Genomic DNA, 13301 nt, shown 5'->3' on the forward strand with positions numbered 1-13301 from the left:
AAGACCCCCAGAAATAAAGATTGTATAATGCTTTAACTTTGAATTTTCTAAATGCTAATGAGAAAGAAACAACAGCTTCAGAGAGACAGCGGATAGTAGAAAAATCTATGGAATTAAATCAGCCTGTATACTTTAAAGATGTACTGACCCCAGAATGGAAACCAAGATATGTTACATTGGAGAGGGATTTGCTTTTGTTTCCACAGGAGAAGAAAAGGTATGGATACCATCAAAATTGATAAATGTTCAATTTGAACAAAAGAGATCTCTTAATTAGAAGAGATGATAGTTCATCAATCAGTGTGACCATTCAATCTAAACTAACTTATATGACTAAGAAATGCTTCTCATTTGATCAGATATAACTTCCCAAAAGGGAACCTTCCCAAAGTCAGGGTTGGAGAAGGGTTGTCTTTTTGTCTCTTCAGGAGAATAAAGACATCCAGCTAAGGAATCTGAAGACCACTGGACAAATGAGACATCTGAAGAAAAAGGACAAATCATTCAGAAAAAAAGCGTACCAAGAAAAAGAGTAAATTGGCCTACTGGTATATCACATTTCCAAGAGGATGAAATTTTATGGTTGCAGGCCAGAAGAGGGCATCAGACCTCATTACAGATGGTTGTGAGCCACCATGTGGTTTCTGGGAACTGAACTCAAGACCTTTGGAAGAACAGGCAATGCTCTTAACTGCTGAGCCATCTTTCCAGCCCGAGGATGAAATTTTGTAAATCTTCCCAAATGTTTGTTTCTGCTATTCTTTACAGACATTTAATGGAAATGGTCTTTTTGTAGTCCTAATCCAGTTAAAAATTAAAGCTGGCTTTGGAATTGGAATGTGGCTCTCTCCTTTTCTAAACCCAAACATACTTGTTAAAGGACAATCCAAAATCTTTGTCTCATGTCAGAAGAGCCACCTGATATGGACAGAAGAAAAACCAAAATTAAGGATTACTCTATTGCCACTAATCTCATAATCCTTTGGTTTTATTTTGACTCTGGAACTTTCCCATAAGCCATGAATGAATACTATCTCAAAATTTATAAGATTAATATATCTATATGTATTTAAACATTTTGTTATGATATTGATGGTTATATAGAGTACTAATTCTAGAAAAAGACTCCCTCTAGCTTTCTGTACAAGATCTTGGTTTGAGGTTTAATTCCTAGGTAACTAGGAATTAAATTTTTATACTATTGATGTACATAACAAATACTGATCTTTTAACCTCTTTGAGATCCACTGCATATGACATTTAAAATGTTTTTCTGCAGGGAACCATGACCACTTAACAGTAATCTCTGAAGTCTCCAAAAGGAGGAAGGGAGCCCATAATGACAATTCCACTAGAGCTATGATAAAACCACTAAGCTGAAAACACCACCTAAAGATTGCTTTGGACTACAGTTTCGAGGTGGCTAGCTGAGATGACTCAGTCTAACAGACTACTCTAGCAGGACTTGGGACATTCCCAGTATGCAGAGAGTGGACAACAAACAATATAGTGACCTCTCCCAGGACTTGACAATTAACCCAAAGTTTTCCTTTCAGAGTCACCTAAAGATGCTGTTGCCCCAGAGAGCAGGAAGTATTTTAAGAACATGAAGACCACTTTCCCAAGAGGTGGGGTGGGTGGTTTTTGGTTGTTCAGTGGGTTATGGATATTTGTCATTGTTTAGGGGAATTGGTCACAAATTGTTATTGGTAATGGTCAGGAAAAAAGAAGAACAAAGGAGTTTAGATTCAGGGTTCTCATTTTGAAAAGAAGGGGGATATAGCTATGATAGGATATAAGGGTATATTATTGAGTCTACTCTAAAAAGAAAAAGGAGATATAGAAATAGGATAAAAAGGTAGATTATTGAATCTACTTTTAATCCAAAAAAGCAATAATCAGTTTAAATATTTTACACTGGTATGCATTTTTGTATATTGATACAAATTTAAGGTTATTTTTGTTAAAATATTCTGTATATACATTTTTAATCTTGCTCAAAGTATTGTATCTATATAGCTCATTGGACAATGTAATAGAAATTTCTACTCCTTGAAAGTTATTATTACCAAGTATTTAGGATAATAAGGAAATGCAAGTTAGTAATTAGTCACCTATTACAATTGAACTTGTAGTCACATAAGGTATTTTTTCAAGGTCAAACAGATATATTTTAGATAGATAGGTTGTTTTCAAACACTTCAGAGATCTACAGAATATGGCATTTAAATTAATAACATAGGTTCTTTTCTTTCTTTCTTTTTTATGACATTGAGACATTTTCTGGTCCTGGCAGCACCAATCTGCTTCAGAGAAGAGGATGGACATTGAAGAAACTCCACATGGAGTTTACTTTCTTTGTGGTAAAAGTTAGCCACTGGCTAAGAAAGTACCCTTGACTCAATTGCTGACAGTACACTGTCCAAATTAGACAAAGAGGACACAAAAGAAAGTGACTGTTGAACTTTGCCAAGACAAGTTAGGACAGTCCTTTAGAATATCCTGCTTCACAGAAAAGTCTTTCAAATATGCTAGGCCTGTAGGCCAAAGATGGATGCCCAACACTGGAGAGGACCTTTGGGTGATTGCCCAGGCAGCCAGCTGTTTCTGTCATTTTTCACATTATTTTGGAAGTTCCTTGCTCACATTTCTTGCTTACTCAGGTAATATTATTTCCTTCTTGGGTCTCCGAGGGAGGTGAAAACGTTGTAGTTATAGTTTTCCTTGTTACCAGATTCGGAAAAGAAACTCACTAAAGAGGTGTGGCCTTGTTGGAGTACGTGTGACCTTAGTGAAGGAAGTGTGTCATTGTGGGGGGTGGGCTTTGAGTTCTCCAATTTTCAAACTACTCTGAGTGTCACAGGCAATTTCCTGTCGTCTTCTGATTAAGATGTAGCCAGCACCATGTCTACCTGCATGCCACCATGCTTCCTACCATGATAATAATGGACTAAAACTCTGAACTGTAAGGAGGCCACCTCAATTAAATGTTTTCTTTATAAGAGTTGCTGTGGTCACAGTGTCTCTTCATAGCAATAAAAACCCTACCTAAGACATCCCAGGTGGTCCAGGCTCACAGACTGCTCCAATAAGACCTACACTTCTCTAACCCCAGATAATCTTGAAGAGCCTGGATAGTCGTTGAAATACTCTGTTCTTCTCGGCCTTGGCCAACATTCCAACTTTCTTGGGTACCTAACAATGACACCCCAATGTCAACAGGAAAGAGTCACAGAAAAGACTGCATTCCCCTTATCACTGATTATCAACAAAAAGACTGGGATGTCAGGTCTCAAACCTGGGACAAAAGGCTGAGTTGCCTATTTACACAAAGTGGACACGGCTGCTAGCTTTTCCCAGCATCCTTCAGTCCCTACCTTTCACAGGGTATGGCTGGCATATCCTTACCCTTACCCCAAATTTCCCAGCCCATGGGCTAGACTACCTTTCCCCCAGCTGCTCTTCCTTATATAATCCAGCCATTTTGGTTACCAGGCCTTTTGGTCTACCGTATACCCTCTTGGTCAGTCTCTTGGCCCAGGCTGCCCCTCTTGGTGAGGCGATTCTCTCCTGTCTTTCCTCCCCCCTCTCCTCACACAGCCAGGCTCAGGATCACGTACCCTCTGGACCCTCCCAGATGTCTCTGCCTCTGGCTATACTTTCCTTTTATCTATAATAAGCCCGCCTCCTCCAGTGATGCCCTTCCTTTCTTTTTCATTCAGGTTTCTTGCTGTACATGCGTATGTGTGTGTACATGTGTATGTGTGTGTACATGTGTATGTGTGTGTACATGCGTATGTGTGTGTACATGTGTATGTGTGTGTACATGCGTATGTGTGTGTACATGCGTATGTGTGTGGATGAGAGAGAGAGAGAACAAGACGGAGTACCAGTTTTTAAACAGGGAACACAACTAGGCAGTGGTACCTCATTTTTTTCCAGGCTGTACTCCTCCATCATCTTGTCTCCCTGCTCCTGAAAGGTGATGATGATCAAGGCCACAAAGATGTTGACAAAGAAGAAGGGAAACACCACAAAGTACACCACGTAGAAGATGGACATCTCCATGCGATACCCGGGGCTGGGGCCCTGGTTCTCAAAAGTGGCATCCACTGAGTGCTTGAGGACCCTGTGAAATGTGGGAGGGAGACAGGAGAGCAGCAGAGGGGATGGGAAGGGCAGGGAAACGGGGGGGGGGGGGCAGAGAGACAAGAGATGGAAAAGAGATAAGCCCAGTCAATGCTTTCTGAGAAGCACTGGGTTGATTATGTGCCAAAGAACGCCGAGCATTTCACACACTTTCCCAGCAGCCCTGGCTCCACTTTGCACACAGGGAAACTGACATTCAGCAGTTTGGGACTCTTCTAAGGACCCCTTGGTTGGTATCTAAAGCCAGGTTTGTGGTTACGGATGAGGCAGGGCATCTTGGAAGCAGACATTGGTCAGCGTGGGCATTTAAATACAGGTGGTGGTGGGTGTGAAGGAGGTTCAGTAGCAGCATGTGTGGAAGTGTGGTCAAAGCAGCACCGTAAAGACGCACAGGATGTGTGGCTTAAAAACTCTCTTGGTGGGGCTCGGTGCCTTGAATGTGTTCCATTGGTTCCATGGTTCCATTGCCCTTGGTTCCATTCCCAGCACCACATACACACAGACACAAAGTTCTGTGTCTGGTGAATGCAGTGTTCATGGCTGTCTTGCTCTGTAAATAATCTCTAACCAAAGGAAAAAAATTGGTGTCTAAACAGTGCCTGTGTATAGCAGATGTGATAACATATATGTTCACCGTGATGAACATGGGTACCTTGTTTGGACAAATCATTTCTGTGTGGCTATGACTTTCTTTTTAAATTTATCTTTGTTTGTGTGTGTGTGTGTGTGTGTGTGTGTGTCTATGAGGCAGATAAGTGCAGGTATCCAGAGGCCAGAGGAGGATGCTGAGTCCCCTGGAGCTGGAGTCACGGGTGATGTGAGCCACCAGCCCTGGGTTCTGGGGACTGTCAGGTCTTCTAGGAGAACTGCAAGCATTCTTGCCCACTGGGTCCCAACATTTGAATGTATTAATTTGTGTGTACATGCCTGCCATGTGAGGGAGGATAACTTTTGGGAGTCAGTTCCTTTCTTGCACCATGCAGGTCCCTTTGCCTGCTGAGCTACCTTGCTGACCCTGCCTTATTCTGGGAGACAGAGTCTCTTGCTGACCCTGGAGCTTGCTGGTTTAGCCAAGCTGGACAGCCACGGAGCTCCTGGGACTAGTACTGGGGACTGAAGTGTGTGTCTGCATGCCTGGCTGCTATGCTGCTGCTGAAATTCAAATTCAGGCATTTTACCAACCCCCAGCCCTGGGGCTCGTTCTTTCTTCTTAATTTTTATTTTTTAAAAGATCTTTTATTTGAAACTGTGTGTATGTGTGAGTACGTGCACACAAGTGCAGTGCCCTCAGAGCTCGGAGGTACCAGGTCCCTAGCAATGCAGGTGGTAAAGTCTGGTGTGAGAGCTGGGAGCCCAATTTCTGCCTTCTGGATGGATAGCAGAGCTGTTGAGTCTAGAGTCTTTGTTCTGAGTCTCACTGTGCAGTCCTGGGTGGTCATGGCATCGGGCTCAGAGAGATCCCTGCTTCTGCCACTGTCCCGGGATGCGGGGTTAAAGTCACAGTCACCATGCCCAGTAAGGCTGTTGTTTTTAAGTCTGTGTTTACATTTGTGCTGCTGGGGGAGTAACCTGGGTTTCCCAGCAGCTAGGCCGGAGTTCAGCATCAGAGCCGCACTCAGCCCTGTGGACAGCCCTAAACTATAAGAGCATCATCTTGGTAATGACCTTGGGCACAGAACCAGGCTCTGACACCCCTGTCCTCCCCCCTCCTCCACTCCGCTCCCCTGCTCCCAGGGTCCCCAGCCCTTGCCCTTCCATGCGGGCCACTCACTGCGGCCAGCCCTCGCCCGTCGACACGGTGAAGAGCGTGAGCAGGGCCCAGAGCACGTTGTCGTAGTGGAACTCGTACTTCTTCCACTCTCGGTCCCGGGCCTTCACCTCGTTCTTCTCGTACAGGAGGTACTTGCCTCTGTCACAGAGAGCTGATTAGTCAGCAGGCGCCATCACCTCCCTAAGGCCTTTGTGCTGCCTGGAGGTGCACAGCGCTGTCCCTGTGGGAGCCGAGACCCTGGCTGGAATGTGGGTGTGGGGACACAGACAGGGTGGGGAGGCGAATTTCAGGGACGCCCTATTTCAGGGTTCTCACACCTCAAGAGGCAATGGCTGCTTCTTTCAGAGCAGGAAGGAGTGAGCTTCAGACACCACCTAAGAGTCTAGGAGCCTTTTTGTATGCAGGGTCTCACAATGCAGCCCAGGCTGACTGGAATTCTGGCTCTTCCTGCCTCAGTGTCCCAAGCAGTAGAATGACAGGCCTGTGCCACTATGCCTGGAAGTATCTGAACAGGGCTGCTCAGACACGCCCCAACGAGGGACTATGGAGCCCCACTTCACCAAGTCACTGGGAGACTAGGAGAATGGCTTAACCCAGCTTGTGGGCCCAAATTCTCAAACTGTTTCTTTTATGAGATAGGGTCTCTCTGTGTAGCCCAGGCTTGCTTGGACCTCTGCAACCTCCCATCTCAGCTCCCAAGGGCTGGGACAACAGGTCTGGGCCTCGCGCCGCACACTTCTTCCTTGTTATTACTTTTTATGCCAGGTAGTGGGCCTGCATCTTGCCTTGCACACACCAAGCTCACGCACTAGTTTTTGAGACCAGTGCCCACTCTGTAACTCAGGCTGGTCTCACAACTCAGCCTTCTGAGTGCTGAGGACCTAGGTGTGTACCGCTGTACCTACCCCAGATCCAAGCGGACCCAGAGTCACCCCTCTGTCTCAGTGTCTGGACTGCCGACCCTGTACTTCACCCTCCCTGCCATGGGGTCCCCGAGACGGTGGCCCACCCACCGACAGTCTCGCTCGAACTCCTTGGACTCGTCCGTGCAGTGGAAGAACTTGCCCTTGAAGAGCTGCACGGCCACCACGGCGAAGATGAACATGAAGAGCATGTACACGATCAGGATGTTGAAGACGTTCTTGAGCGAGTTCACCACGCAGTCAAACACGGCCTGCGCCGAGGAAGAGGCAAACACGGAAGAGGCGTGAGGCTGGAAGCACGGCTGCTGCTCCCTCTGGATCCGAGGCACCTGCGGGTTCTAGCAGCTGGCTTGAAATCTTGGGGGAAAGTAGATTCCATGTGTGCATGGACCTTTCCTCACCCCGTCCCTACAGCAGTCTGGGGGCTGTGCACCAGGTGGCCTGTCCCAGGCACCTCACAACCATTTTTGGGCAGGGTCTCGTGTAGCTCAGGCGGGCCTTAAAAGAATGACCTTGACTTTCTAGTCCTCCTGCCTCCACAGTTCGAGTCCCTGGGTATGGAACCCAGTGCTTCTTGTACACGAGGCAAGCACTCTGCCAACTGAGATCCATCCCCATGCCCGACTATTTGAGTGGTTCTGCTGCCCTGGAACTAGTGCCTTTTCACTAGGGTCTGCCCTGTCTCTGCAGACCCACCAAAAGAAATCCCAACCTAGGGCAGATTCTGCCAGCCAACCCCTTTGCTGCCATCTGATGTACAAGCCTAGTAAGCACACCCATATACAAAGGCCACTGGGCAGCTAGCATCTCTTCTAACGTGTTTTGAAACAGGAATCCCCTGTGGATCCAGGCTGACCTTGAACTTGGGATTGTCTTCCCACCATGGTCTGTTTCTCAGACCATTCTGGAATAATGTGCAACCCTTCCATCTGCGCGTGACCAGTCTGAGGGCCCTCTCTCCCGACCTGTCTCACCTTTAGCTTTGGCAGCCGCTTGATGGTCTTTAGAGGTCGTAGCACCCGGAGGACTCGTAGAGACTTAATGGTGTTGATGTCTTTCCCTTTGCTATTGCCACTGTTGGGGGATGTCAGGGTTGGGGAAGGGAAGAGATGGAGTGGAAGTCAGGCTGGGGAGGGGCCCACAACCCCATATGGTCTCTCTTGCCTGCACCCAGGTCTGGGCTGAGTCTGGCACATCCCATCCCTTTCCGATGGATGCTCTAGTTTTGGTCTGGAAACCAGACGGCTTTGAGGAGATCCTGATCTCACAGTTTGCGGAAGACCCCGCCACTGCACTAACTCTTTCCTTTTAGGTTTCTTGAGACAGTGTCTCACTATGGAGCCGTGGCTTGCCAGGAACTACAGAGCTCCTCCTTCACCTGCCTCCCAAGTTCTGGGCTAAAGCGTGCACCATGTGCACCACCATGTGCAGCCTTCCGCATCAACTCTTCCACTGCTCTTTGCCTTTTGGCCTCGGAGGCTGGTGACTGCCAGAGATCTACCCTTCTTCTGAAGGAGTCGGGGTGGTGCACCTCCCTCAAGTTGAAGGACACAGTGACCAGGGGTTGGTCCTTTCAAATGCCAACATGACCTCAGCAATGGTTGCTGCCTCAGTCTGCTAAGGTCCCCATCTATCTTTGCCAGTGGTAAAAAGTGTGGCCTGCTGAGTTTAGCCATGCAGACCCCAAAGACACAGGGGGCTCTTAGCTACCCACAACTTGGTTTCCTAAGAGGATGGTATGTCATGGGACTACCAAGAGCTTGAGGTTAATGGACCCCCACCCTTACTCAGGGCCCAAACACACATCCTAGCATCACATTTGTCTGCTGTCTTCACCCCAAGCCCCAGAGGGTGGTATCCCAAGTGTCCACTGCTCATTGGGGCCACCTTTTACGACAGACCCTAGCGCCCCACACATCTACTTCCTGTCTTTTCATACATACTGGTCACCATTTCATCCTACTGAGGATCCTTCCCAAATCTGAGTTCTTAAAGAGCAAGGCAGACTTTTGGTTTGATATGCCAAGGCCCTCTGCAATCTAGATCAACTCATTGACTGCTACACGGCCCAACCTCTGGCCACAACCCCTGGATTTCTAATTTTTTTTTTCTTTTTCTGCTTTTGGAGAGAAGGCCTTAATGTGGAGTCCTCAAACACACAACATAGGCCAGGTTGTCTTTGAATTCAGAGATCTTCCTGTTTTTGTTTTCCCTCATGAAGGCTGGGTTAAAAAGATGCACATCATCATGCCCAGCCAAAAAACTTTTTTGTTTTCCAAGACAGGGTTTCTCTTAGTAGCTCTGGCTGTCCTGGAGCTCACTCTGTAGACCAGGTTAACCTGAGCTCAGAGATCCACCTGTCTCTGCCTCCCGACTGCTGGGATTAAAGGTGTGTACCACCAGCACCTGAATAGTCAAAAAAACCTTTTAAATTAGATTTATTTTTCTTGTGGGCAAATGTGTGTCACAGCGTGTGTGGACAACATTTGGGAGTTGGTTCTCTCCTTTACCACATAGATCCCGTAGAACTCAGGTTGTCAGGCTTGATGGCAAGTGTCTTTACTAGTTTAGACAGCTCACCAGCTCTTTTTTTTATTTCCTTGAGACAAAGTTTTACCATGTAGCCCACGTTGCCTTGAGATCCTCTGATGTCATGCTCCTGAGTGCTGGGATTATGGGTGTGCGCCATCTGGCTTTGCACGCTGACCACCCAGCAATGCTCCCTTTCCTGATGCCTCCCTCGACAGCTCTGGGCTCCAGTCAGCCTGCTATTTCTGGAGAGAGCTATGTCAGGCTTAGACAAGGGCTGTGTTTAATAGGAAACCCTCAGAGGCCCAACTTGTGATGAATTCTTCTGTGTTTTCTCTTTAATCTTGGCTGTTGTCCCAGCTACTGACTCACAATTGGTGTGAGGTCTCAGGACACTGGAGTGGACCAAGGCTGAAGTCCCAGAGCAAAAATGTTCATACTGGTTACTGCCTAAGTTGTGGGCAGAGCTGCCTAGCACCAGCACCATTTCCTGGTATGGTGAGGAAAGCTGGTTATAGCTGTGTGTGCGCATGAGTGCGTGTGCTTGTGTGCTACTGTGCTTCCAGCCCTCTCGGTCAATGTGTTTCTTGCCTTGGTGTGTGTGCATATGTGTCTGTGTAGATGTGTGCATATGTGTCTGTGTAGATGTGAGCATGTGCAGATTTGTGCATGTGTAGATGTGAGCATGTGTAGATGTGAGCATGTGTCTGTGTAGAGTGTGCATGTGTCTGTGTAGATGTGAGCATGTGTCTGTGTAGACATGTGCATGTGTCTGCGTAGATGTGTGCATGTGTCTGTGTAGACGTGTGTCTGTGTAGATGTGTGCATGTGTCTGTGTGGACGTGTGCATGTGTCTGCATAGACGTGTGCATGTGTCTGTGTAGACGTGTGCATGTGTAGATGTGTGCATGTGTCTGTGTAGACGTGTGCATGTGTAGACGTGTGCATGTGTCTGTGTATGTATGCAGGTGGAGGCACGTCAACTTCAGGTGACATTCTCCAGGTGTCACCACTTATCTTTTGAAGCCGGATCTCGTCCTGGCCAGCAAGGGATCCCCAGGGATCTGTCTCTCCACCCCGAGTTCTGCGTTTATATGTGCGTGCCACCATGTCAGGCTTTCCATGGGTTCTAGAGACTGAACTTGGGTCCTCATGTTTGCATGACAAACACTTAATTATGGTGTCTTTTTTGTTTTGAGAAAGAATCTGTCTATGCATCCCTGGCTGGTCTAGAACTATGCAGACCAGGCTGGCCTCCAACTCAGAGATCCACCTGCCTCTGCCTCTTGAGTGCTGGAATTAAAGGCGTGCGCCACCACCACCCAGTCCTGATATTTCCTCATATATACTTTTGTCCACTGATCAGTGTTTATTTCTAACTGCTTGTTACGTATTAAAGAAGAACACTGACCTCTATATATATATCTTACCGTTTTTGAGGCAGGGACACATTATGTAAGTCAGGCAAACCTGAACCTCTAAGAGGTGTGCCCTACCACAGTGGGCTAGAAGGATGCGCCAGGTAGAGGCTCCTCAGTGTTATGGCCACCTCCTCTCTGGAATGCCCATTTCCCACACCTCAGCTGCTCTGGTGACTCTTCTCCCCAGCTGCTTGGCCCTGCTGACATCACATGTGAGGAAGAACACGTCTTGCCCCTTCTGTTCTGGGTAAGAGCTAGTGGGTCACAGTGGCAGGTGAGGCTGTGAGCCCTTGTGACTCCTCTGCCCCCTGGGGAGCAGGCTCTGGTCATGGTAAGCAACAGGACACCAGCAAGAACAAAGGCCACAGAAAAAGAAGGCCAGAACCAACATGGCTGCGAACGGGGCACGGTAGACAAGACAGGAAAGAGAGAGAGAGAGAGAAGAGAGAGAGAGAGAGAGAGAGAGAGAGAGAGAGAGAGAGAGAGAGAGAGAGAGGCACTTTACCGTGTACTGCTCCTGGTGAGGTGGCATCGGAAGGAGAGACAAATCGTGAGTGGCCTCAGAGAGAACACAGGACACGCACAGACACACATGGGCACTGGGCTCTGGGATCCCGGGGACCAGGGGACCAGCCCCTCCTTCAGTCTCTGCACTGGGCAGGACATGGCCCTGACAGCAGCTCGCAAAGGCAAATTTCCAAGGAGTAAGGCAGCCCTGGGGCTGCCTATTACCCTGGGTGAACTCGCCACTCAGTCACTGCCAAGAGCAGGGTCGCTTCCTACAGCGGTCCTGGTACAGGGGTTCAGCTTGCTGTAGGTGAGTTTCATGGGGAGGGAACAGAGGCTTGAGTGGCGCTCTGACTGCCAACAAGCTTCATCTGAAAAATGGGCTTGTCTTCATGATGCTTCAGTATCAGTAGCCTCCACCTTGACTTATACTGACTTGTCAAGATGTAGCCCAGGCTGGCCTGAACGACTGATCTTCTTGCCTCCAACTTCTAAGTAGCTGAGATGTAGACATGTGTGTCACTCTGGTGGGTGGACCTTTCTGGAAGGAGAGTTGCTGCTGATGGAATCAAGGGCCTCACACATGTTAGGTCAGCGTTCTACTGCTGAGCTGCCCCCAGCCCCTCACTGGGGGATTCTACCTCTGAGCCACTCCTTGAGACGTCTCTTTACTTTTCATTTTGAGATAGGGTCATGCTAAGTTTACAGGCAGTCCTTGACAGTGTGGTCCTCCTGCCTCAGCCTCCTGAGGAGCTGGGATTCCAGGCATCATGTTATATCCAACAATTTTCTTTTTTCAACCCTGAATGGCTTAATGTCTACAAATATCTCTACTGAGCCTTCCCCTGATGTCCAGCTTAGGGCTCTCAGCCCTGCCTGTAAGTCTACAGCCCTTCCCCATGGGCGTTAGCAATGCTTCCAATGGCACTGGCATCTACCTTATCTTTTGTTTGAACTCAGAGTTCCTGCACACCAGGCCAGCACTACCCCTGAGCTCCATCCCCTGTGGCCTTCCCCTAATGTGTATGTGCTGCTGAGTCTTGTGTTACTGCATTTACCTGCAGGAGGATGACACCATTGTGCCCATTTTCCAGATGAGGAAGCTAGCCAGAAAGTGGCAGACTGAGAGTCAAACCCACATGCCTGCATCTTGAGCTTGAATCTGCCTTCCTCGGGGACAGGGCTGATTTAAGGCACTGCAGGAGAGCCCCTCAGGGACAGGGCTGTTGTGAGGGTGTTGCTGAAGGGCCTCTTCTTTAGCTGTTGGGTGTGGCTTTGAGGGTGCAGGAGGAGCTGGATAAGCTACACTCTGGCAGCTATGCCAGAGTCTGCCAGCAGCTGAAGACCTGCTCTGGGGGAGGGGCGGTGGTGCCAGATGGACTCTTGGCAGTGAGGGTGGGATCATGATCTAGCTAGCAGCTGCTGTGAGATGTCAGCTAGCTGCTCCAAAGCATCGGCACTAAGCGTGACGTCCCTCATGGTGACAGCTTGTGAGATGGCTCGTTAGTGATGGTGCATGAAGATGGAGCATGGTTAGTGGATGGAGAGCACATGTATGCACACCCACACCTATGCAACACAGATCACACATATAGATCTGGGTGAGGAGAGGAGGGTGGGATCATTCAGAGGGTTCGGCACATCCCTGGGAGAGCACAGGCAGACAATCAGGGTCCTTGCCTCAATCCCCTTACCCAAGAAGGGAGCAGCCTCCCTCCTCCTCATTCCTGCTCCTCGGCCTCTCAGACCTTCCAGGGAAGGAAGGACCCAGTGGGACAGGTTGCTGGCCTAGATTCCATTCTCCACACACCTCGCCTCAGCCTCAGTTTCTCGTCTGTGGAATGGGGATCACTACTCTGGTGTCACAGCGTCATAGATGACACACACAAGGCGCTTCCTCTCATTAGAGCCATTACAACCTGCTGCATGGGGAAACTGAGGCACCGAGAGTCTACCAGACTTAGGGAACTTTTTCTTCTTCACTGAGACATCTGTGCTCTA

General features: G+C 48.3%; 1 protein-coding gene across 1 annotated transcript in view; it reads right to left on the bottom strand.

Moving 5' to 3' along the window:
- Positions 1-13301, bottom strand: part of Cacna1a (calcium voltage-gated channel subunit alpha1 A) — a 270463-nt gene that overhangs the window by 57590 nt on the left and 199572 nt on the right. The window contains 4 exon segments of the mRNA XM_038312389.1: positions 3928-4129; positions 5921-6058; positions 6934-7094; positions 7818-7917. Coding sequence (XP_038168317.1) covers positions 3928-4129; positions 5921-6058; positions 6934-7094; positions 7818-7917 — 601 coding nt within the window.

This window comes from Arvicola amphibius, chromosome 15, assembly GCF_903992535.2.
Source record: "Arvicola amphibius chromosome 15, mArvAmp1.2, whole genome shotgun sequence".
NCBI classification, from domain to species: Eukaryota; Metazoa; Chordata; class Mammalia; order Rodentia; family Cricetidae; genus Arvicola; species Arvicola amphibius.